Raw genomic sequence first — 24205 nt, forward strand, 5'->3', positions numbered from 1 at the left:
TAAATAAAATAAATTTATTCGGTAATAATTACGACAAGATGCATTTCAATCTCAAGGGAAAGGAATTTCGTATAATGGTTTCAAAAATGCAATAAGACACTGATATGGACACCTAATGGTGTGATGCTGATTGACTTTCCTGGTATGGACTTCATCCAATATATCGGACCCATTTCCAATACATATTGGACAACACAATTTTGCTACAAACAGAACAAAAAATGCTTTTAATTGGATTTTTCAGCAGAACAACGGTTCAAAATATGAATCCCCATATGTCAAAGATTGGTTCCAGGACAATATAATGAAGTTACTTAACTTGCCTAAGCAGTAATCGGGCATGAATCCAATAGTAAACCTTTGCGGATACTTAAAACAGTGCATTGGTATACAATATTTTCGAAATAAACATGTGGAACTAAATATTTTTTGAAAATTACAGTAAACTTCTAAGCAATATGCCAAAAAGAATACAAGAAATAGTTCAAAATAAAGGTAGAAGTATCAAATATTAACAATATAAACGTCCTAAATTACAATCTAGAACTTTGTTTATCTTGAAGATCTACGCAAAACATATTTTTTAAGTGTCATATATGTTACAAAACTTAAATTTAAACAGAACTTTGTTTTACAGTGAATACATTTCCTGAATTGAACGAAAAATATGCATTAGTATGCACTTATTATTTGTACTTATTATTTTGGCCATATGTGTGAAATTGAAAAAAAAAAAACTTTAGAGCCACAGCAGATAACCAAACTGACACGACATTTAAGATTTTTGTATCCTATTATTGGATGTTTGTTGTTGCTCTTGTTATGGTCAGTTGATAATTTTGTAAAAATAAAGACAAGTTTTTTTCCATTTTTTACCCGACGTTTCGTTGACTTTTTCCCAACTTTTTCAAGGGTGGTATTTTATTTGGGGGGAATCTAGTAACAAGTGTTTGAGAAATAATAAAGTTTACATTTTTTAATTTTTAATACGATATCGCACAAATTGTACTTACATTATTTAGATCATATTATCTTTTTGTTTACTTAAATATTAAAAAACGGGACTTGACGCACATAAATTAATATAAAAATAATAACAAAAATAATTGCACCAATAACCATAATTACAGAACTGTCTTTATCTTTATATTCTTTTCGGTTTATCGATCTGTCAATTCGTTCCCGTATTTTTAAGCTTTCTAATGTGTATCTTTGATTCTCTTTTTTCTTCTTGTCCAGTTTTTTTTCTTGTTTTTGTGGTCATATCGGATAATTCCTTCTGATGAAGTCCCCATTCCATAGATAATGACTTCAGGTAGATCTCACAAAAAGTTGAACCATTTTTGGTCCCCACATTTTGATCCTCACTACAACAATTGGGTTTTCATGAATGAAATTTCCCCGTGAACTTCGTCTTTCCGTTCATGATAACCTCCAATATTTATACCCTACACCACTATGTGGTAAGGGGTATTATGTGTTAGTGCATTTGTATGTAACATACAAAAGGAAGCGAGATAGACCCATAGTTCCTTCTAGGGATATACATAGAATCACTTTCTGAGTCGATTTATGCATGTCCGTCCGTCCGTCCGTCCGTCCGTTCGCAACATACAGGTCGCATTTGTTGACCGATTTCGCTGAAAATTGGGGAATACCATTTTTTTAGCCGTCGGAAGATCAAGTTCGAAGATGGGCTATATCGGTCCAAGTTTTGGTATAGCCCCCATATATATTTTCGGCCGATTTCACGTATTTTCTGTAACACACACGCTATATATGTCCGATTTCGATAAAATTTGGAATGTGTGACTGAATTTAGTATAGAAATAAGTGTGCCAAATTATATAGAAATCGGTTCAGATTTGGATATAGCTCCCATATATATTTTCGGCCGATTTCACGTATTTTCTGTACCAAACACGCTATATATTTCCGATTTCGATGAAATTTGGAATGTGTGACTGAATTCAGTCTAGAAATAAATGTGCCAAATTATATCGAAATCGGTTCAGATTTGGATATAGCACCCATATATATGTTCGCCCGATTTCACGTATGCGATGTACCAATCACGCTATATACGTCCGATTTTAATGAAATTTGGAATGTTTGACTGAATTTGGTATAGAAATAAGTTTGCCAAATTATATAGAAATCGGTTCAGATTTGGATATAGCTCCCATGTATATTTTCGGACGATTTCACGTATTTTCTGTACCAAACACGCTATATATTTCCGATTTCGATGAAATTTGGAATGTGTGACTGAATTCAGTCTAGAAATAAATGTGCCAAATTATATCGAAATCGGTTCAGATTTGGATATAGCACCCATATATATTTTCGGCCGATTTCGCGTATTTTCTGCTCCAAACACGCTATATAAGTCGGATTTCAATGATATTTGGAATGTGTGACTGAATTCGGTCTGGAAATAAATGTGCCAAATTATATCAAAATCGGTTTAGATCTGGATATAGCTCCGATTTATATTTTACATATTCACAGTGGTGTAGGGTATCATATAGTCGGCCCCGCCCGACTTTGATCCTTTCCTTACTGGTTTTTTATTGGGGAAACTGGTAATTCTTCAGAAATTTATAAACAATCGTACATCCGCTAAATTTAAAAATTAGGTTCTGCTAATAAAACATCACCGGTGTTTATTTTAGTTTTTGGAGTTGGAGAGATGCTTGCTTAGTCTAGGTCCACACTAGCGTGAATTTCATTAAAAAATTTCATGAAATTAGGCGTTTCTAGATCGAGTTCAATACTAGAGTAAAATCACGAAATTGCAGTAGTGGAAAGTTCGATCTAGAAACGCATAATCTCATGCAATTTTTAATGAAATTCGCGCTAGTGTGGATCTGGGCTTATCAAAATAAATCCTAGCCGTCAAAAAAAAACTTCCCCCTCCATATTCCATGAATAAACATTAAGATGAGAAAAGAAAATTTTACAAAATTATAGCACAATGTCCTATTTTTAGTCCAAAATCATCGAAAAAAATCTTTTGATAAAAAAATCCTTTAATAATAAAACTTCCAAACTTTGCACATACAGAAGTCAAGTTCAAGATGGTTTTTATGTGGTCTCTTCCCATATATATTTAACTACCCCAAAAGAGTAAAATTGGGAGTTTAATACAGTTTGATGTTAGTTATTGGAATTTGTATTTAATGAAATAAGGTTCTCGTTTCCTTTTTGATTCTCTCCCGCATAAGTTAACATTTTTGCGATTAAATGTATTTATTTAATTTTTAATTTAGGAATGAATGAAACACAGAAGAAACGAACAGGAATATACAATATATTCTTAGAATCGTACTCAATCCTCGCATTAAATCCTTGACTTATTTTTTTAAACTATTTAAGCGATATTTGGTTTGCCTTCAATATGTTTGTACAATGATCCTTACCTTATTGCCATTTTTAATTTGTTAAGGCATGTTTATATTAAAACTTCTTCGGGTTAACATCCTCTATGAGAATGTATAGGACGTCTACGCAATATATCTGATTTTACTATATATCAGGTTTTACTAAATCTAGTACAATAGAAAACTACTATTAGTTTAATTTTATCGATTTCGCATGTTGAACACTTTCTTGTATATTCTATTAACCCACCGGCCGTTTAAACGCCACCAAAAAGGGTTGCAAAAATTGACGTAAAACTCGGGTATTTTCTCATATTTTTTGGGGGTTTTTGAATTTTGTTATAGTATTGTCTGCTATCTCTCATTTCACTCCTAGGTATAAAGTTTCATTTGTCCTACGTATTTATTTCCACGCATTTGGCCTAAAACGCAAGCAATTAAAAAAATCGACTTTTTTGTAATTTTCTACTTTTGATGAAAAATTTGAATACGTATGTCATAAAAAAATTATAAAAAAAAATGTTACATTCATATAACTTCAGGGATTTGTTAGGAATGTAGTAAGAGTATTTTCTCAATCAAAAACCAGCAGATTGTCATGTAAGAATACACCTATATTGCCCTTCAAAGTTTTCGGCACTTTTAAAAAAGTCCCGATTGCTGGAAAATTATTCGTTTTAGAGAAAAAAGTTATTTCTTAAAAAATGCTTAGAAAGTCTCACAGATATAACTTTAAAAACAATTTTTAAGTTTTCTCGCAAAAAATCTCGGCTCTAAGGCCATGTTTATATTATAGCCTATTGCAGGGTTAACCTTCTTAATGAGGATTTATTTGACGTATACGCAAAGGAATTGACATTTGAAACCCAGTGGGTTTGTTAAATCCGGTTATATATAAACGTACCATAAGTGGGTTAACATTAAATACCCTTTCACATTTGCTTCGAATGTACTAAAAATAGTACGCAATTAGCATTTCACCCATCACTTGTCCCATTAATTTCTCTTAAAGGCACATTTTCTCTTTCGCTCACTCTCTCTGTTTTCTCATATGCCGGTAAATCGCATGCTTTGCCGGTTTAAGTAAATTGCTTTCTTTGTTGTTGTTGTTGTATTCGTTCTTTTTGTTTTTATTTTCATTCTTCTTTGTTCTTTCCATTGATGGATGATGGTGGTTTGGTGTGTGAGGGGATATTTGCTGGCTGGTTGTGTTGAAATAACGTTTTAGGCAACGGTCGAGACATCGGCTCGTTGGTCTAGGGGTATGATTCTCGCTTCGGGTGCGAGAGGTCCCGGGTTCAATTCCCGGACGAGCCCAAGTAAGCACCAATCACCGGTTCCTGCACAGGAACACGGGGAAAGGTGTGTGGTAATTCTTTTGTGTTTTTTGCGGGGATTTAGAAATAAAAGAAGGAGGATAGGGAGTTGGAAGTTCGTTTTTCACAATGTCTTCATTTTGGTTGGTTGTTTGCTTTATTTTCTTTTTTGTGGCATGCTTCGTTTTTTTGTGTCGTGAGTTTCGTTTTATTTTTATTTCATTGCCATGCCTTCGTGTTGTGTGTGTTTTTTTTAGAATGGGAGTGATGCCACCAAATTCCAATGTTTTGTTAACATGATGCCTTAAAGTATGCTTTAGTTTTTTGTGGTTTGCAATGTGTTTTACTAAAGTAGAAGTAAAAACGAAGGTTTTTTCATCACGTCAATGGCGAAAAGGAAGGAAAACAACACTTGTAACTGGTGTTTATGGTGTCCTTCTGTCTTCCTGTCCTCTTCCGTGTTTGTTTTTGTAGTTTTGCGAATCTTTTTTTTATTACTTCACGTAGTGAAGCGAAAAATTTGAAATTTTGTTTGAAACTTTATACGTTTGCCAGCTTGCTGACCGTTCGTTGCCTCAGCTAATAATTCATTTGGTTGTTGTTTCCTAGAACAGAAAAGGGGTTTCACTTCGTGTATGGTTGCTGTTTAAATGACTTTCTTATCCTTGTTTATACTCTTTTACTATCCAACCATGTTTCATGCGCTTCGGGGCATTAATAGAACGTGTTTTATTTGCATTGGTTAAACATTCTTGTGCAGGAATCTGTTGTGCCACTGCCACGTTTCATGTTCGGGATTTTTTATTTTAACTTTTTGATGGGAACGATTTTTTCGTGAAAGTTTTTCAGTTTTAAAACATTTTCTTACCCATTTAGCAGTTGTTATCTTCTTTTAAATGAAAATAATTTATTGCCAAAGTTTGTAGATTATTTATTTTGTAAACACATCTTTAATTGGTGAGCTATTTTAAAGACTTTGTTTTAATGCAGAGGAGCTTGGAGGATTTTTTTGTAAGAATATTTTTCAAAGAAATATTTTTTCAAGGACCAACAGAGCCACAAACGTCTTTTATAAAGGAATATTTTTGCAAGGACCAACAGAGCCGCAAACGTGGATTTTTAAAGGAATATTTTTGCAAAGACCAACAGAGCCGCAAACGTGGATTTTTAAAGGAACATTTTTGCAAGGACCAACAGAGCCACAAACGTGGATTTTTAAAGGAACATTTTTGCAAGGACCAACAGAGCCACAAACCTGGATTTTTAAAGGAATATTTTTGCAAGGACCAACAGAGCCAAAAACCTGGATTTTTTAAAGACAATTTTTTCAAGGACCAACTGAGCCACAAACGTGGATTTTTTAAAGACAATTTTTTCAAGGACCAACAGAGCCACAAACTTGGATTTTTTACAGACAATTTTTCAAGGACCAACAGAGCCAAAAACCTGGATTTTTTAAAGACAATTTTTCAAGGACCAACAGAGCCAAAAACCTGGATTTTTTAAAGACAATTTTTTCAAGGACCAACAGAGCCACAAACGTGGATTTTTTAAAGACAATTTTTTCAAGGACCAACAGAGCCACAAACGTAGATTTTTACAGACAATTTTTTCAAGGACCAACAGAGCCACAAACGTGGATTTTTTAAAGACAATTTTTTCAAGGACCAACAGAGTCACAAACGTGGATTTTTTAATGACAATTTTTCAAGGACCAACAGAGCCACAAACGTGGATTTTTTAAAGACAATTTTTTCAAGGACCAACAGAGCCACAAACGTGGATTTTTTAAAGACAATTTTTTCAAGGACCAATAGAGCCACAAACGTGGATTTTTTACAGACAATTTTTTCAAGGACCAACAGAGCCACAAACCTGGGTATTTTAAGGAAATATTATTTCAAGGACCAACAGAGCCATAAACGTGGATTTTGCAGAAGATCTTTCGAAGGTCTTCTTTTTCTAAAAAAACTAGTAATAGAGGGCCTTGAGTGGAAAATATTTTGTCTTTACATTTAAAAACTATCAGTTTTGACGAGTTCTAATTTTTCTTCTCCCTTTCTCTCCTTTCAGATGATGACTATGGATATAACAAAAACCGAACCCAATGTGGGTCCCAATAATTTACAAAATACCAACAACAATCAAAGCAACAATGCCAATAGCAATAGCATAACGGCAGCGGCCAATAATAACAACAACAATGGCAGTCAGCTGTGTGCAGGCTGTGGCAAACATATACAGGATCGATATTTATTACGAGCTTTAGATATGCTGTGGCATGAAGATTGCCTAAAATGTGGCTGTTGTGATTGTCGCCTGGGTGAGGTGGGTTCAACCCTCTATACCAAAGGCAATTTAATGCTCTGCAAAAGAGATTACTTAAGGTGAGTCGCCATGAGAAATATCTAATAAGAAATTAAAGGCTGAGACACATAAGCAGCAGGATACTAACGCATAATTCTTCAGATGAATAAAAATAAAGGGCAGTCCCTTATTCTTAGACTAAACAGAAAAAAACTACGCTACTTATGTGTCTTCGTCTCAACAACCACTTTATTAATTTATAATACCTAACCTCCAAAATTTATTTCATTCCCATAGGTTGTTTGGCAACACTGGTTACTGTGCTGCCTGTAGTAAAGTAATACCGGCCTTTGAAATGGTCATGCGAGCTCGAACAAATGTTTATCATTTGGAATGTTTTGCCTGTCAACAGTGTAATCACAGGTAAGCAAAAACAAACCCCTTTACAAATTTATTATTAGCCAGCCTCACTGCCAAACCTTGGCAGTAATAAAATTTTATTGTTATCAACCCCTTGAAGACAATTATCCAAAAAAGACGCATTGAATATTGTTGTTCGTATCATGCTTTATAAAAATCATGTTTTATTTATTTTTATTTTCCTCTTAAATTGCCAATATTTGTCGTTTAGATTACCTTTATATTGCAAAATCTTTTCATCTTTAACCCGTTTATTTTCCAAAAAGGGGTTTCCTTTTTTCATTTGTTTATTTTCTCATTGATACAAAACCCCTATTGTTTGGGCTAATCTTTTATGTATTCAATACCCTAAATGACACTTGAGTTTGCGAGGAAAGGAAACATAACCTTTATTTGCAAGAATTCATGTTTTGTGGCACTTTGGGGGTTGGGAACATTCTATTACCATACCAAAATTGTAATACATTGTTTGAGGTATTTTATGGTGGATCAATTGGAATGTTAGGAAGTGTTTTTAGTTTCTTCATTGTTTAAGTGTAAATAAATTTATTTTATTTTCATTTTGGGAATTTTAATTCACATGTTATTGAATTTAGAAAAATATGTAAAATGGACAAATATAAAAATATTTTATTTATAAAAATATACAGCAGTTACACCAATTTTGCACGTTTCGCAAATGTCCAGAAATAAAGGCTCGTTTAGACCCTAACCCTATATGACGATAAGGTGTATATACGTCAAATGAAATCTCATCTCATCTCATCACCATTTGACGTTTAAGCAATGGAATTGACAAATGAAGTCGAGTGGATTGCGTAAATGTAAACATAGAATAGTGACGTAGGGGATGGAAGATACCAAGGAACGGTCCTGACCGGCTTTAACATGGCAAAGCCCAGGATTTATCTTGGTCACTCTTTCATCACATGTGGACACTGACTTCCCCGTGGTGTCACCTGGGGAGCTGCCTTCAACACCCGTTAAAGGTAGTGAGCTAACATGTGCCGCGCGTTCACCCATAAGAATGTTAAAAACTTGGGTTTGGGCGTCGGGTTAGTAACCCTCCCCTAGAAAAAGCAGCCTACTATGAGGAAACGAAAGAAAAGAAAAACAAACCCCTTTAAAGTTGACGAACACCGCAAACGTTTTAAGGACCATGATCTGCGAATCTGCAACTGGAATGTTCACACTCTTATAGAGAAGGTGCAGTTTACCCATTGCCAGATGCACTTGAAAAGTACAAGGCCGACACTACTGCCATACAAGAAATACGATGGATTGGGAAAGGCGTCCCAACAACACCTAAAGGTGACGCACTGTATTATAGCTGGCATGACACAAAGCATGAGTTTGGTTGTGGATTTGTAGTTAGTCGGAGGTTAAAACATCTGGTCTCCTCCTGCTTCAGCCCAGTGAATGAAAGACTTGCTGCAATTCGAATAAAAGCAAAATTCTTCAACATCAGCTTTATTTGCGCTCATGCTCCCACTGAAGAAAAGGACGAACAGACCAAATATATATTTTACAAGCGCTTAGAAGAAACTTAGGATCGTTGCCCTGCCCATGACATTAAAATTATACTAGGCGATTTTAATGTCAAAATTGGAAAGGAGAATATCTTTGGCCCAACAGTCGGGAAATTCAGTCTCCACAGTCAAACATCTGACAATGGTATGAGGCTGATAGGCTTTGCAGCTGCAAAAATCATGGTGGTTAGCAGTACCAGATTTAAGCATCTCGATATTCATAAGGGCATCTGGCTGTCTCCAGATCAAAGAACAAGTAATCAAATTGATCATGTTGTGATAGATGGAAGACATTCATCGAGCGTGTTGGATGTACGATCGTTCCGAGGCGCAAACATTGATTCGGACCACTACCTTGTTGCAGCAAAGGTACGTACCCGTCTAAACGTTGCAAATAAAGCACGAACAGATACAACGCGGAAGTTGGACATCGATAGGCTGCAAACACAACAGATAGCCACAGCATATTCCACTCAACCAGCCCAATTGCTTAATGAGAACACTCCCTGTCCCGATAACATAACAACACAATGGCAAAATATTGCCCACTCCATGCAAACAGCCGCAAAATCCATACTTGGTTTCCAGAGACCTCCACAAAGGAATTCATGGTATGACCAGGAGTGTCGTGCTGCTACCGAAGAGAAAAATGCGGCATATAGAGCTACTTTACAATTAGTAGCAACGCGTAGCGCACGAGAGAGATATCGGGAGAAAAGGAGAGAAGAGAAACGTCTTTTCCGCAAGAAAAAGAAATGGAAAAGCAGGAGTGTGAACAAATCGAGATGTTCAGGAGACAGAATGAAGTCCGAAAATTCTACCACAGAGCGAAACATCAAACTGATGGCTTTGGAACTGGCGCATCCTCCTGTAGAGAGCAGCAAGGTAATCTGGTAACTGATACAGATAGTGTGCTAAGGATATGGAAAGATCATTTTTCCAAACTGTTGGTATCCAATAGTAGGGAAGTCGACGAAGATACCACAGATCCAATCCCAGAAGATGGTATTGAATGTATATCACCCGACCAAGATGAGGTAAAGACAGCAATAAACCGGCTGAAGAATAGTAAGGCAGCAGGAGCTGATGACCTACCAGCTGAGCTGTTTAAAACCGGAGGCGACACGCTGATAAGGTGTATGTATCAGCTAGTTAGCACCATCTGGCAGGAAGAACGAGTACCCGACGATTGCAACCTGAGCATCCTGTGTCCCGTCCATAAAAAATGAGATAAGACTTTATGCTCCAACTATAGGGGCATAAGTCTTTTCCCTATCGCCTAGAAGATAGTGTCAGGGATATTGTGCGAACGACTAAAGCCCATGGTCAACGAAATAATTGGACCATACCAATGCGGCTTTAGACTCGGCAAGTCCACCATTGACCAGATATTTACCCTACGGCACACCCTGGAGAAGACCCAAGTGATGCTTATCGACACCTACCATATTTTTGTCGATTATAAAGCAGCCTTCGACAGGCCGCTGCGTTCAAAGGTATTCCAAGCCATGTCTGAATTTGGTATCCCCGCAAAGCTCATCCGGCTTTGTAAAATGACTTTAACTGACACGAGGTCCTCAGTTAAAATAGGAAAGAACCTCTCCGAAGAGTTTTGTGCCAAAAGAGGTTTCAGTCAATGAGACAGCCTTTCGTGTGATCTTTTTAACATCCTGCTAGTAAAGGTTATACGAGAGGCAAACGAAGATGGCGAGAAGACCAAGTTGATGGTGTCGACGCGCAATGCGTCCATTGAGATCGGACCAACTGTTGAAGTTGGTTCCTATAATTTTGAGGTAGTAAAAGACTTCGTATTCCTCGGCACCTCCGTAAACACAACAAACGACATCAGTTGTGAAATAAAAAGAAGAATTGTATTGGGCAACAGATGCTACTTTGGGCTAAGTAAGCAGTTTTCGAATAAAGCCACATCTCGTCAAACAAAAGTAACTCATTACAATACACTGATACTGCCCGTGCTAATGTATGGTTCCGAAGCCTGGGTACTTGCGCAAGCAGATAAGGCAGTGTTTGGCGTGTTTGAATCTGCGTTGACGGTGAATATCGACGTCGCATGAACCACGAGCTGTATGCAAGATGCAACGATTGCGTTGGCTAGGCCATATCATAAGAATGAGCGATAATGAACCCGCTAAAAAGGCGTATAAATTCGGGCCACATGGCGGTGCACGCAGAATTCTAGCTCAGGGACGAGCTTATTTGCTTAGATCGTCCACTGAGTTGTTTTTGCATTTGCTTCTCTCTTTCACGTACAGTGTAAATGAATGAAAGCAAACAAAAACATAATGTGGTTGTTGTTTTTTTCACTCATACGTTCATACATGTCTTCGCTTTGGTTGTATTTCTGTGGTCGTCGCTGTTCTAGCTCCACCCATTAGCCAATATGAAGAACATTATTTGACACACATTTATTAATATATGTGTGATGGCTTATATTCGGATAAAGGACTTGCAAATAAATAACGTTTAACAGTATCTAGCGGTTTTTTGGAAGATTAAGCACATTTTAATTTGGCATATGATAAATTCCATATTTATTCGGAACGTCCTCAATTGTCATTTATTATTTTTTTTATTTTCCAATTTCTTTTATTTATTTTTCAAAAATCGTTATAAATAGTTAATACAATTACAATTTTATTTCGTAAAGTAAATAAAGAAATTATTCAGCATGGTTGTATTTAAAACCGTCAGCTGGAGAATTGAGTAATTTATTTGTATATATAAAATAGTTTTTTTTTTTTTTTTTTTTGATCAGTTAATAATTAAATTCATTTATTAGCATATTTCGGTATTTAAGAGCTTCTTTCAAGAATCTGCATAAACTAATCCAACAAAAATCTTCACCACCATTTAGGATTGAAATAATTTCATCAAATAACATTTCAGTTTTGTTAAAATGTCTAGATCGTATACTTGTTAATATGGGGCACCGCCCTAGAAAATGCACGAATGTTTCCGCTTCTCCCATGTTGCACATGGAGCACCTCTGCTCATTCGTAGTCCTGTACCTATTGTGATTTAGCCAAAACAGGTCACCTCTAGCCTTCATTATGAGCGTGATATATTCTTGACTGTAATTCTTGCTGCAATAGATGGGTCCGATGCTAAAGTCTAGGAACTTGAATAATCTATATTCACTCTGATTAGCTTTTTGAATGTGTAAGTTGTAAGTCCTGTTCTTCATTTCCTGCAGCAGTTTTTTGCTTGCATCTGTCCAATATTTCTTACTTGTGTTGACATTTCTGTTGCATACATTATGCTCGTCCAATCTTAGCATGTAATCTTTGTACCAAGAAATGTTTTTGTTGCGTAGTTGTAGTGCAAGAATGTGTGGCAGTCTATGACCTTCAAGATCAAATAAAACTTTAGATAGGTAATTTAAGTGAAGCGAGTACGTATATATAAATCCCGGTTCGTATGCCGTCTCCAGTGCGATTATGTAATTCGGGGTGCTTTCTGGTAGTCTTAATATTCTTTTTATGTAATAACGATACAGTTTGTCGACTTCTTCAAAATATGCGCCTCCCCATACCTGTGCTCCATAACTATAAATGGATCGACAAACTGATAGAAACAGTTTGCATTTTGCGGTTAAGTGTATTGATGGGTTGGCGATAAAAGTTTTCCAAGTCGAGTTTAATGCCATTTTTGCCGCCTCTTCTTTTTTGATAAGATGCTTGCTAAAGGATAGTTTTGGGGTTAATACAATTCCTAGGTATTTGTACTCATTGACAATTCGCAACGTTTCTCCTTTATATGTCCATTTTTCGTTTACCGCAAGTTTACCTCCTCTTCTAAACACCATAATTTCAGATTTCGCTTGATTCACTTCCATTCCCCATCTTTCGCAATATGTTTCCAATTTTAAGATCATTTTTTGCAGTGTATTGGGATTATCGGCCATTATGACTATGTCATCCGCGTACATGAGTAGTCGGATGTTTTTCTTTTCAATATAAAGTCCTCCCTCTAAGTGTTCATGAAGGTCGTTAAGGTATATTGCAAATAAAATGGGCGATAAAAGACAACCTTGTTTTACTCCAGTTACGGTATCAAAGTAATCAGACAGCTGGTTTCCTGACCACACTGCTGACTTGGTATTCTTGTATATCTCATCTACGAAGGTTATGATTTTAGCAGACAAACCTATCTCATGAAGTTTGTAAATTAGTAGGTCTCTAGGAATTCTGTCAAATGCTGCCTTGAAATCTACAAAGAAGGCGTATACTTTTTTGTTTTCATTAAACTTCAAATTTACTATAGCCGTTATATTAAATATGTTGTCGACAGTTGAGTATCCTTTACGGAACCCGGCCTGGTATTCATTTAATATCTGGTATCTATCTATCCAACTCACTATTCTTCTATTTATCATACCAATCATGAGTTTTCCAATACAGTTCATGAAGGTTATACCTCTATAATTGTTTACATCCGTGATATCGCCCTTTTTATGTATTGGAAATATTATTCCTGTACGAAAAGTTTCGTAATCATCGAAACCGTTTAAGATCCTTGTAAAAGTTTCACATAGGCGTTCTAAGAATAGATCAGGTGCATGAATGAAAAACTCGTATGGGATTTGGTCGTCCCCTGGCGCCTTATTAGTTTTTAAAGTTCTGAGTTGCGCTTTAATTTCCTCGATTGTGAAATTTCCGTCTAATAGTGTGTCTGTAATGTTGGAGCGCGCATACAAAATCGAGGCTGTGTTAATTGTTGGGTTCAGAAGACAATTGAAGTATATTTGTAATACATCCGCAGATAAACAGCAACTAACTTTTCCATTTGACTCTCTAATTTCTTTAGCGAGACTCCACCAGGCCTTACTATCCGACGTATTGTCTAATTTTTCCTCCAAGCTCTTGTAATAATCCGCTTTTTTGATTTTACATACGTTTACATATGCTTTTCTCTGCTCAGTGTATGCCTTTCTGTCGTTTATGTTCCCGGATTTTCTGTACTTGTTGAGCAACCTCATCGTCTTGCTCCTACTCTTCAAACATGCTCTATCAAACCATTTATTTTTGAATCTAACACTTTTGGGTATCATTTGTTTTGGATATGACTCATATATTGCTCCCGTTAGGTCTTTGATGAATGGAATTACTGGCAATGACTCTGTCTTACAATTCAAAGCATGTTGATAAGAGCTTTTGTGTTCATTTTTCCAAGTTAATTTTGGTAAAGGATTAGGTTTTTCAGGCATCTTAGTTTTTTCACATGGTATTGAAATCTTTATTATAATAGGAAAATGGTCTGACCATATTTGATCATCTATTTGGAATGTTTTCAAAACATCAAGGATTTCAGGAGACACGGAACATAAGTCAATTACGGAACTACCGTTTTTATTGGCAAATGTAAACTGTCCTTCCTCATCGCCTTTGACTCGTCCGTTCAAAATTACAAGACCATTGTTACCGCAGAATTCTATATATTTTTTGCCGTTGGAGTTAATTATTTTATCTTTCGATGTACGCATGTTAAAGCAGTTTTTTGCCATTTCTATGGGAAGCTCTTGTTGCTCTCCAATACGTGCATTATGGTCGCCAATAATTATTTTACTACATTGATTATATTCAACTCCACATTTCAGGCTTTCAAAATCTTCATCCCAAGTTGCTCCTCTTAAATATACCGGTACTATTTCGAATTGAAATGAATTTAGCTCGCATTTGATCACTAATTGGCTTCCTCTATTGATAATTTTGTGCTGGAATCCATCGCTCTCTAGACTGTTCTTCACTCCGAATAACTGCCCACCAATGCCCCTTCCTCTAGCATTGTTTCTAGTAGCCGCAACCCAAAATATTTTAAAATTTTTGAATTGTTTGGAATAAATTTCTTGCTTGGTTTCTTCAACGTGCGTTTCCAAAAGTAAAAAAATATCGAAGTTATCTAAATATTCAAAGAAACGATGGTGAAGATTTTTATTTCCTAGACCATGAACATTATAGGATATAATATTTAAATCAAAAGTTCCATTTACTATAGTATCTTCAAAGTTTAATTTATCTTTAGTTATATTTTTCGTTTTTAAATTATTTTCTTTAAGTGTATTAGTTCCTTTTAATAGTTTTTTGAATTTAAATGTGATACTAAGATATCGTAGTTTAAGTTTAAATTTTTAACATCATCGCCGAAAATACTTATTAGAACTTCTGTACCGCAACTTTCGCCGCAAACCAATTTGTTTGTAGAGTTCCAATGTAATGTTCTTCCATCGGTTACCAGTTGTTCCCCTCTCACGGCAATTCTTTTATCCTTTTTGATCTTATTTAGTTCCTTTTTAAGTAACAGCATTACCTTCTTCCGTTGCAATCTTATACCACTCAGATCACGTTCTATGAATATTGATGTTCCAGTCAGTAATTTCGCACTTTTGAGAACTTCTGCTACTGTTTTTGCTGATTTGAGTTCTACCAAAACTGTAACTTTTTCGTTGGTCTCGTGCAGTTTCTTAATATTTTCTATTTCAGTTTCAATATTCATTTTTAAGTTGAAGCGAAAAAGTTTGTTGACAGCCCCATGCAACGACTTTTCTCTTGGTAAACCTCTTATGATTAATTTACATCTTCCTAATTGATCTTCCAATCGCTGCAATCGTTTTTGTTCTTCATCTCTTTCCGATCGCAATGTTCTTAATTCAGCCCTAAGTTCTTCGTTCTCGGTTGATAATCTTTCAATGTCGTTTTTGACAACATCGATGTTGTTTTTGATATCTTGAATATCGTCCTTTGTTGGCAGATTTTCTAATTTCTGATCCAACAGCTTCGACATACACGCATTCATCAGACTCATTAATTCCATTGTGGACATATTCCCTACCATTGTGGAATTGTCGGGAGACGTTTCCATCAATTTGCGTTTCGCATTTTGCTCAGTAAGTCCCACTGTGCTGGTACTGCTGAATGGTGAATTAACCGGGGAAACTGACATACTTTATGGCTTTATTCAAAAATGTATGGCTATTGTGAATTAGCAAATTCACAAACCTACGTTTATACTAGCACTTAGATGATGTTTTATTTTATTTGCTTAAATTTCGGAGTATACTTTCAGGCTCACCAATTCTTCTTCTTCTTTTATTGACGTACCTTGGAATGTTGGCTAAACTTTAGATTGTGGCAACTATGTAAAAAACCATTATTCGACAGACAGAGTAAACACAGCTGTTGTTATTCAGCGATTTTCTTAACTCTTTTATCTTTTTGAGTTGAATCAAAACAAAATACTTTCCAGTGGTTATTTTTGCCAGAATTGTGTTTTAAAATTGTTTATTTTTAAAGTGTGCAGTGTTAAAACGATTGTTTTTCAACATTCACCGGTGGCCGAACACGTAATCTTTTAATTTTTGTAAAAAACGCTTGGAATCAAGGTAGAATGTTGGTGTTTACACGAAAATATTTGGAGCCTCGAATTAGTGCGACCTTCCCGGTAAGAATTTTACTCAACATTTAGTGTTACTTTGTTTGAGACCATTTTCTGAGAGTCGTATCTGTATCCTCTGGTGATGTCGTATCCACTGGTGATGTCGTCTATGGTGATTTAAACATAGTATAAAATCCCTAAAATGAACTTAACATTTATATTTTCCATTTTTAAAGCATACTTCAAGGCGAAAACTTTAAGAACGATCAAATTAGTTCGCGTTACCAACTTACAATCTATCGGAAGATTACACTGAGCAACAAATAAATCATGAGTTGCATAGAAATCGAAAAATTAATGGTTAATGGAGAAATTAACGTGGCCCATTAACTTTATAGGATATCTTATTTTATTACTACTTATTCACATTCCCTTATTTATAATAAAAATAGGTAGTTCATTTATGCAAGTTTTTATAAACGTTTTAGTAACACAACCAGTTTTTCAAATATAACAAATTGCTAAAAATATTTATTCTTCTGTTATCATACCAGAGTGAATTGGCTTTACTTGCTATACAATCAACTTAAAGAAGGGCTTACAAAAGGGATTTCAATTGTATTTTGTTGTGTATTTTTTAGTCTTTGGTGATTTATGTTTGTTGCAAAACTGCCAGATTTCAATTGTAAACATTTAACTTTAACAAACACAGGAGCTCAGAGCTCAGTTAAACACCCAGAGTATCCTGCTCTGCTGCCTTCAATTTACAACTTTTTGATCCATTGAAAAATGTGTGTGTGGTGTTTATCTTTCAAAACACAATGCAAAGATAGAGAGAGATAGAGAGGCGGATAGAAAAGAAGAAAAAAACCAGAAGTCAACCCGAAAAACAACAAACACTTTGCAACTCAAATAATGTAAAAATGCCATGGAGAAAAAAGTAGCGGTTCATATGATCCAGCACCTGTGCCCACAAAACAGAAAGTTTAACAGCGGAAGAGGAGCAATTTAATGGCAGCAACATGGCCACAAACTGGCTGGATGGGAATCAAATAGCAAAAACAAAAAATAGTTACTTCTATTGACAAAACAGCAACAAAAAAGTTACAACAGCAGATAAAGACTGCATTTTACTCAGAACAGAAATCCCTTCTGTTTTTTGGAAAAAAGTAACTTTTCCCAGTTTTTTATCCCTTAAATCTGGTGGAGGTAAACCATGTACCATAAAAAGTAGAAAAAAAATACTCAGCCACACGAAAAAATTGTTTGCGGCATAAAGCTGCGGGTGCTTCCGTTTCCCATTTTTTTCGTTACAAAACTTGTCTTCTGGGGCTGTTGTAACTCCTACCATAGTTTCTGAATTTGCTGCCTGCAGCCAATGTGATTTACTGAAATTTCAATCAACACTTTATGATATCGATAACTGAGATATACATATGTATGTACATACAGTCAGGGACAAAAGTTTACATACACCCCATAAATCTCGGGTTTTAGGACAAGTAATGACTTTTACGAAATTCCAAGTATGCAGTTTTATTTCTTCTCACTAATAAACAATATTTGAAACAACAAGAGTATAATCCATAATACAAATAACGGTAAATTTTACAAAAACCAAAAAATGGTGGGGACAAAAGTTTACATACACCCCAAGGAAATTGTGTATTACCGTAGAATTTATGGAATTAGCGGCAAATTTTATACATTTTATTGTTTCAGGGAACGTCTCTGGGTGTCCAAGATATATTTTAGAGAAACAAAAATAATTTTTGGGGCTTAAATGCCGTTATTTAAGGTCAGAATTCTTGTATTCCTCATCAATGCTGACCCTTGCTTAATTCTTTGCGTTTTAAGGTATTGTACTTTATAAAAAGCATAAAATTAGTATCAGATGGCAAATTTTGAGACTCTAGAAAGCTTTGAAGTTGTTCTTGCTCATAATATACCTTCCTGGACGTCGATAAGGCACGTTTTCCCTGAGATTTCGCTGGAAGTTAATAGATTCCGCCGAATTCTTTGCGCAAATTGCATACCGAAGGCCTTGAATTGCCTTGTAATATGGTCTGATACAATCCTTGGACATCAGTTGAACCAGAAATGTGAAATATTCTGTTACAAACCTGCTCCCAAAGCTTCCATAGCATCAAAATATAAACACTACAAAAAAGCATGAAATTTGTACCGTGAACAATGTCGTTTTTGTATTATGATAATTACCGTCACTATAGGGGCGAAAAGTTTCGGATAATTGTACATTTCTGAGTCAATTGATGTCCAAGGATTGTATCAGATCATATTACAAGGCACTTCAAAACCTTCTGGATGTAATTTGCGCAAAGAATTCTTTTTTCTTTAAGCAAATTCTGAAAAAAACGCGCATTATCGACTTCCAGGTAGGTATATTATAAACAGGAACAACTTCAAAGCTTTCTAGGGTCTCAAGATTTGCCATCTGACACTAATTTTATGCTTTTTATAAAGTACAATACCTTAAAACGCAAAGAATTAAGCAAGGGTCAGCTTTGATGAGGAATACAAGAATTCTGACCTTAAATAACGGCATTTAACCCCCAAAAATTATTTTTGTTTCTCTAAAATATATCTTGGACACCCAGAGTCGTTCGCTGAAACAATAAAATGTAGAAATTTTGCCGCTAATTCCATAAATTCTACGGCAATACACAATTTCCTTGGGGTGTATGTAAACTTTTGTCCCCACCATTTTTTGGTTTTTGTAAAAGTTACCGTTATTTGTATTATGGATTATACTTTTGTTGTTTCAAATATTGTTTATTAGTGAGAAGAAATAAAACTGCATACTTGGAATTTCGTAAAAATCATCACTTGTCCTAAAACCTGAGATTTATGGGGTGTATGTAAACTTTTGTCCCTGACTGTATGTACGTAGCCACAGATGATGTTGATGATGACGATGATGAGTAGGAAAACGTCAAGAGGACAACATCAACAGGAAATTATGAAAAACACCACAAATGTCAATGGGAACTTGGCACACCAAATAAAAAACAGCACCAATATCATGGTGATGTTTCAGTTTTTTCGTATTTCTTTTCTCCTGTTTTGTCGATTTTTTGTGTGGAAATAATAAACACAAACGTCACATTTCCGCTCGACATATTTTTACATACCCCAGGAGTTCTTCCACATTTGCATACAACATGTAAACATTTAATGCCATCAGGCTGGATAGGTAGAGTCAGCTCTCTATTGGACTGCTGGTCATTTGTGATCACCAGGTGCGTTGGCTTACATATGTCGTCTGTGGCATAAATCTTTGGCAAGCTTGTGTGAGAGGATGGGATAGATGTGACAAGCAGCAGCAAGCTCCAGTGATTTTTTGGCAATTGAATTAATTTTTTAAAAATTGATTAGTTCTCCAGCCAAACAATGGCCATACATTTCGGCAGTAAATAGGGTTGATATTTATTTGCATATTCCAACAACATTTGCCATAAAACCATTCGTGGCTTGGCTGTTGTTTTTTATTAAAATGTCTACAATCCACTGGCTTGCTTGCGGCTTTCAACTGTCCAATCAGTCATTCGTGCAAACCACTGGCCTTTTTCTTTTTATTGGAAAACATTTATTTTTCTATAGGAAAAAATATCTTAAATATGCATATGCATATTGTATGCATCCAATACGGAGGTTTTAAATGCATTTTTAATTAGACGACATCCGTTAAAATATAAAAGTATTGAGAGAAAATTTTACAAGGCCATAAAGTTGAATGGTATTCCCGAGGTTTTTGTTTTTTGGCTTGTAACAACAATTGCCCAGCCATGTAAACACTTCAGGAAATTCAATATTCTTATAAATTTTATATATTTGGTAACATATTGAATATAATATATTGGAATTTTGAGCCCAAACAACGGGGAGCCTACATTCAGAGGGCATTGTTTTCATTGACTGACTGTTTTGGAAAATTGAAAATAAAATCACAAGAATAGCATTATGATTGAATGCTATAGAATTGTAGAAATGACAATTATTTTATGTTGAATTTCACTGAAGACTAAAATTTTCAAAATGTCCAAATTCCCCCGAAAAAAACTGCGTTCAGACATTCTAATCCACAGAAAGATTTTATTACATGTTCAACTTAATGCAATGCAAATTTCTGAGTTACGCAGTACTGGAAAGTGTTTGTAAATTATGACAAAATCTAAGTATCTAAAACCATTATATGCTTAAAATCTACAACAAAATGTGGGTCTATAATGTCTTGAGGTATTTTATTCATTTAGAACTGAAAAATGGGACTAATACATTCAAAAAATATTAAAATGGCGCGTACTTTATAAGGAGCCTTATGTGGCGGCTATACCAAAACATGGACCTATATCAACCAACTTTGGTACGAACGTTTTTTGGCCTCTGGAGACACAAAATACCGAATTACAACCAATTCGTTGGTAAAATGGGACAAATATCTTAATAACTTCTTAAAACGACGACGCGTCACGCGTCATTTTGTATGGGGGCTATACGAAGGCGTGGACCTACATAGCCCGGATCAAAACCAAAAGTCCTACGTACATATAAAAGATTTTCCCAAAATTTCATCCACCTACTTCAACCCGTTCGAACGCTAGACTGATTTCCACAGACGGACGGACATGGCTATATCGCACGCTGATCAAGAATATATATAGTTTGTGGGGTCTACAATGAGTAGTCGGTACTTTGATTAGTGGGAACACCGTACAGGGGTGATACTTTTTTGAATTGGTAATGCAAAATCCGAGTGCTGTTTTTTAATACATATTAACAAAGCTAAAAACTTGCAGTAAAATTTGCTAGTTAACTTACCTTCCACAATTCCAAATGTTAAAGCATACTTTAAGGGTAAATATAATCGTTCGCATTGCCAATCTCTGGAATATACACTACATGTACATGAACAAACTAAATCGAAAAGCGTTCCTTTTTCAAGAAGCATACAATTGATAGCTGTGTTCCTTTACTTACCTGAGGTTACCATTTTTAACATTTGTTACCATTTTTAACCTGCAAAGCGTTCCTTAACCCCAAAAAGTGGTAAAGCTGGCAACAATTTTTAAAAGAGTGAGAGAGGAGAGAGATCAGAAATGCCTTTCTCTTCTACCACAGGCTACCAGACAAATTTCTTCAGGTAAAAAATTGGTAGAACTGATTTTTCGACATTTGTTTGGCGATTATTTGACAATGAAGAAAAAAAGTGAACAAAAACAGAGGAAAAAGTCGAACGCTGACAAAACTAAATTAAAAACTGTGAAATAAAAGACGAAAATTCATTTTTTATGTTGCTTTTTGACATTGCTACCAGATCTACCATTTTTCCGTTCCTTTACTTTTCTGGTAAAACTGTTCATGAGAGAGCTTTTGTTAAAGTAGAGCAGTGAAGGTCTTCTTTGCAAAGAAGTATTGTGAGGGCGCACACTGAGTTGTTTTTGCATTTGCTTCTCTCATCACTTACAGTGTACTACAATAAAAACAAACGATAAACATCATGTGACAACCACATTTTGGCTTATCAGTAAACAGCGGAATTTTATGCAACGTGACAACATTTGTTTCATATGCTTTCAAGAACGCGGGTTCACGGCGTGTTAGCGTTCAAAGCCAAACTCATATCTTCAAAGGCAGCGCAAAAAAGCGTTTGTCATGAAGAAATAAAATTCAACGGCCAAATATCCGTGAAATGTATAAAAACAAATTTTCATTTGAAAAACCAAAAGTTCAAGGACAGAGAAGCCATCCCACAGTCGATACGTCTGAAGAGCTGTTCAACTAACAGCGAAACCAGTTCACGTAATTTGGTGACTGTGTGGGTTCGAGTCCTTGGCTTTCCTTTTTCACTTGCAAAAAAATTTCGATCATCAAGCTTAACTCTAAACGAGAAAATTAATAAAAATCATTAAAAATGATCTTCGCCTTTACAGACAAAATTTCAAAAAATAAAATTTTGTGTGTACAATTTTTCTGTTTAAAATTCTCTTCGGACAAGTCAATAAAATAGAGAAATTTATAACTACAGCCAGAACCTTAAAAATACCGAAAACCGGGAGTTAACGTTCTATAGTGGCTATCTGTAGACGTGGACCTACATATATCGACAAATTTCATGTGGAATCGAAGACTACCCAGCAAAAATCCTCATTACAAACCTCTTTTCCCACCCATTATTTCAACAAGGGCATGTCAAGCGAAATTTCTGGTTATTTTGTAGCTACTGAAATAAGTAGATACTGAGTAGATTGTGACTACTTATTTCAAAATAACCAGATATTTCGCGCGACATGCCCTTGCTAAAATAATGGGTGGGAAAGGAGGTTTGTAATGATTTCAGTTACTTCGGGGGGATATTGAGGCCACAACTTTCAAAATACCGAAAATTAGGAGGCACCGTTCTATGGGGGCTATATGAAAACGTGGACCTATGCGAACAAATTTAGGGTGTAAAGTTTCGTACCTCAAACGAAGACTTAATACCAAATTTCAAACATTTCGGTGGAATTCTCAGGCCACAAATCATTGTATATGTTTTTGCATATGCTCATTTTATGTAAATATGTCAAAATATGTACGATATGTAAAATATGCAAAAATCTCTGGGCCTAATTCGTTTTGCTTTGTGATAAATGAGTTTTGATAGATGAGTTTCTGTCGAATCAGATATTTTCTACGACCATCCTAACCATATATGCGTTTGCATTGGATTCCGCTGTCTACACGCAGAGAAGAGATATTGTTGGAGCAACCATATTTTAAGAACAAAATAGTGTATTTTAAAAATCTGAAAATATATATTGCTGTTTCAAACATATATTTTGTGTCAGGAACCATAATGACACTATATATATTGTTGGACTAACAATATATATTTTCAGATTTTTAAAATATAATATTTTGTTCTTAAAATATGGTTGCTTTAACAATATCTCTTCTTTGCTTGTAATTAGCGTTTGATGTTGTAGTGTGATAATTTTAATTACTCCCATTGGTGAGAGAAAGATCCTGCTCTGGCTAATTCGTTTCCTTTTTCGTTGCCAACAAGTCGCTTATGGCCTGTAAGCAAAATCTACTCTAGTCAGACGCCCTAACTTAGCAGTTTCTTCTTTACATGCTTCCGCTACCTTTTATTTGATGCTAGGAGCACCGCTTGAATGTCGAAAAAATCCCAAAATATCTCCGCCTGAAAAACACTACAGTCGAGAGGTTAGCTTTGCGTGGGCATTAGCTTTTTTTCCGTATAGACACCCGAGTTTGTTGCTGTTTTCGTGACCCGTTGGTGGTGATCCGTTATTCCATTCTTTTCTGCTTGGAAATTTTACTCCAAAAAGCATAGCAAAGGTCAGAAGTTCAGTAATCATCATTAATTGTTATGGAATAACTAATTAATTGCGTGTGCGTTCAAAAAAAAAATAAAATACATGTATTTGTTTTCAGTTTGAAATACATGTATTTTGTTTTTTCGAACGCACACGCAATTGAATAGGTAAAGCCTTTATATGTACACTAGAGTTGTGTAGTTCCGCAACGAGCTAGTTCTAAGGAACTGTTCCGGACAAGGAACTATTGGAACTATATCCAGCTCTTGCGCTCATATTGTTACTTAAATTCATATAGCATGGTGAGCGGGACAAGTCCGTATAGCGCCTTTTATAGGTCTAAAGTCTTTAATATTTTCTTGACTAGGTTTCTCTGCCTTGGGCACGACGACTATTTTTACCTTTCTCCAACTCATAGCTAGGCAGCTAGAGATAAACATATTCTATAGATGAGCACTACCCATTGATTAACTACGCTCTCCGCGCGTTGCAGTATTTGCTATAACATCATTCGGCCT

General features: G+C 35.5%; 1 protein-coding gene and 1 non-coding gene across 2 annotated transcripts in view; both read left to right on the forward strand.

The window, feature by feature from the left end:
• The window catches only part of Bx (LIM domain-containing protein Beadex), a 213615-nt gene that overhangs the window by 185144 nt on the left and 4266 nt on the right, over nt 1–24205 (forward strand). The window contains exons 3-4 of the mRNA XM_073977956.1: nt 6773–7086; nt 7304–7429. Coding sequence (XP_073834057.1) covers nt 6773–7086; nt 7304–7429 — 440 coding nt within the window. The remainder of the gene's footprint in view (nt 1–6772; nt 7087–7303; nt 7430–24205) is intronic.
• On the forward strand, nt 4629–4700 carry TRNAP-CGG (transfer RNA proline (anticodon CGG)). Its single transcript has one exon. It is a non-coding gene; the product is annotated as a tRNA-Pro (tRNA).

This window comes from Musca autumnalis, unplaced genomic scaffold (assembly GCF_047663935.1).
Source record: "Musca autumnalis isolate F117 unplaced genomic scaffold, ASM4766393v1 scaffold_3, whole genome shotgun sequence".
Taxonomy (NCBI): Eukaryota; Metazoa; Arthropoda; class Insecta; order Diptera; family Muscidae; genus Musca; species Musca autumnalis.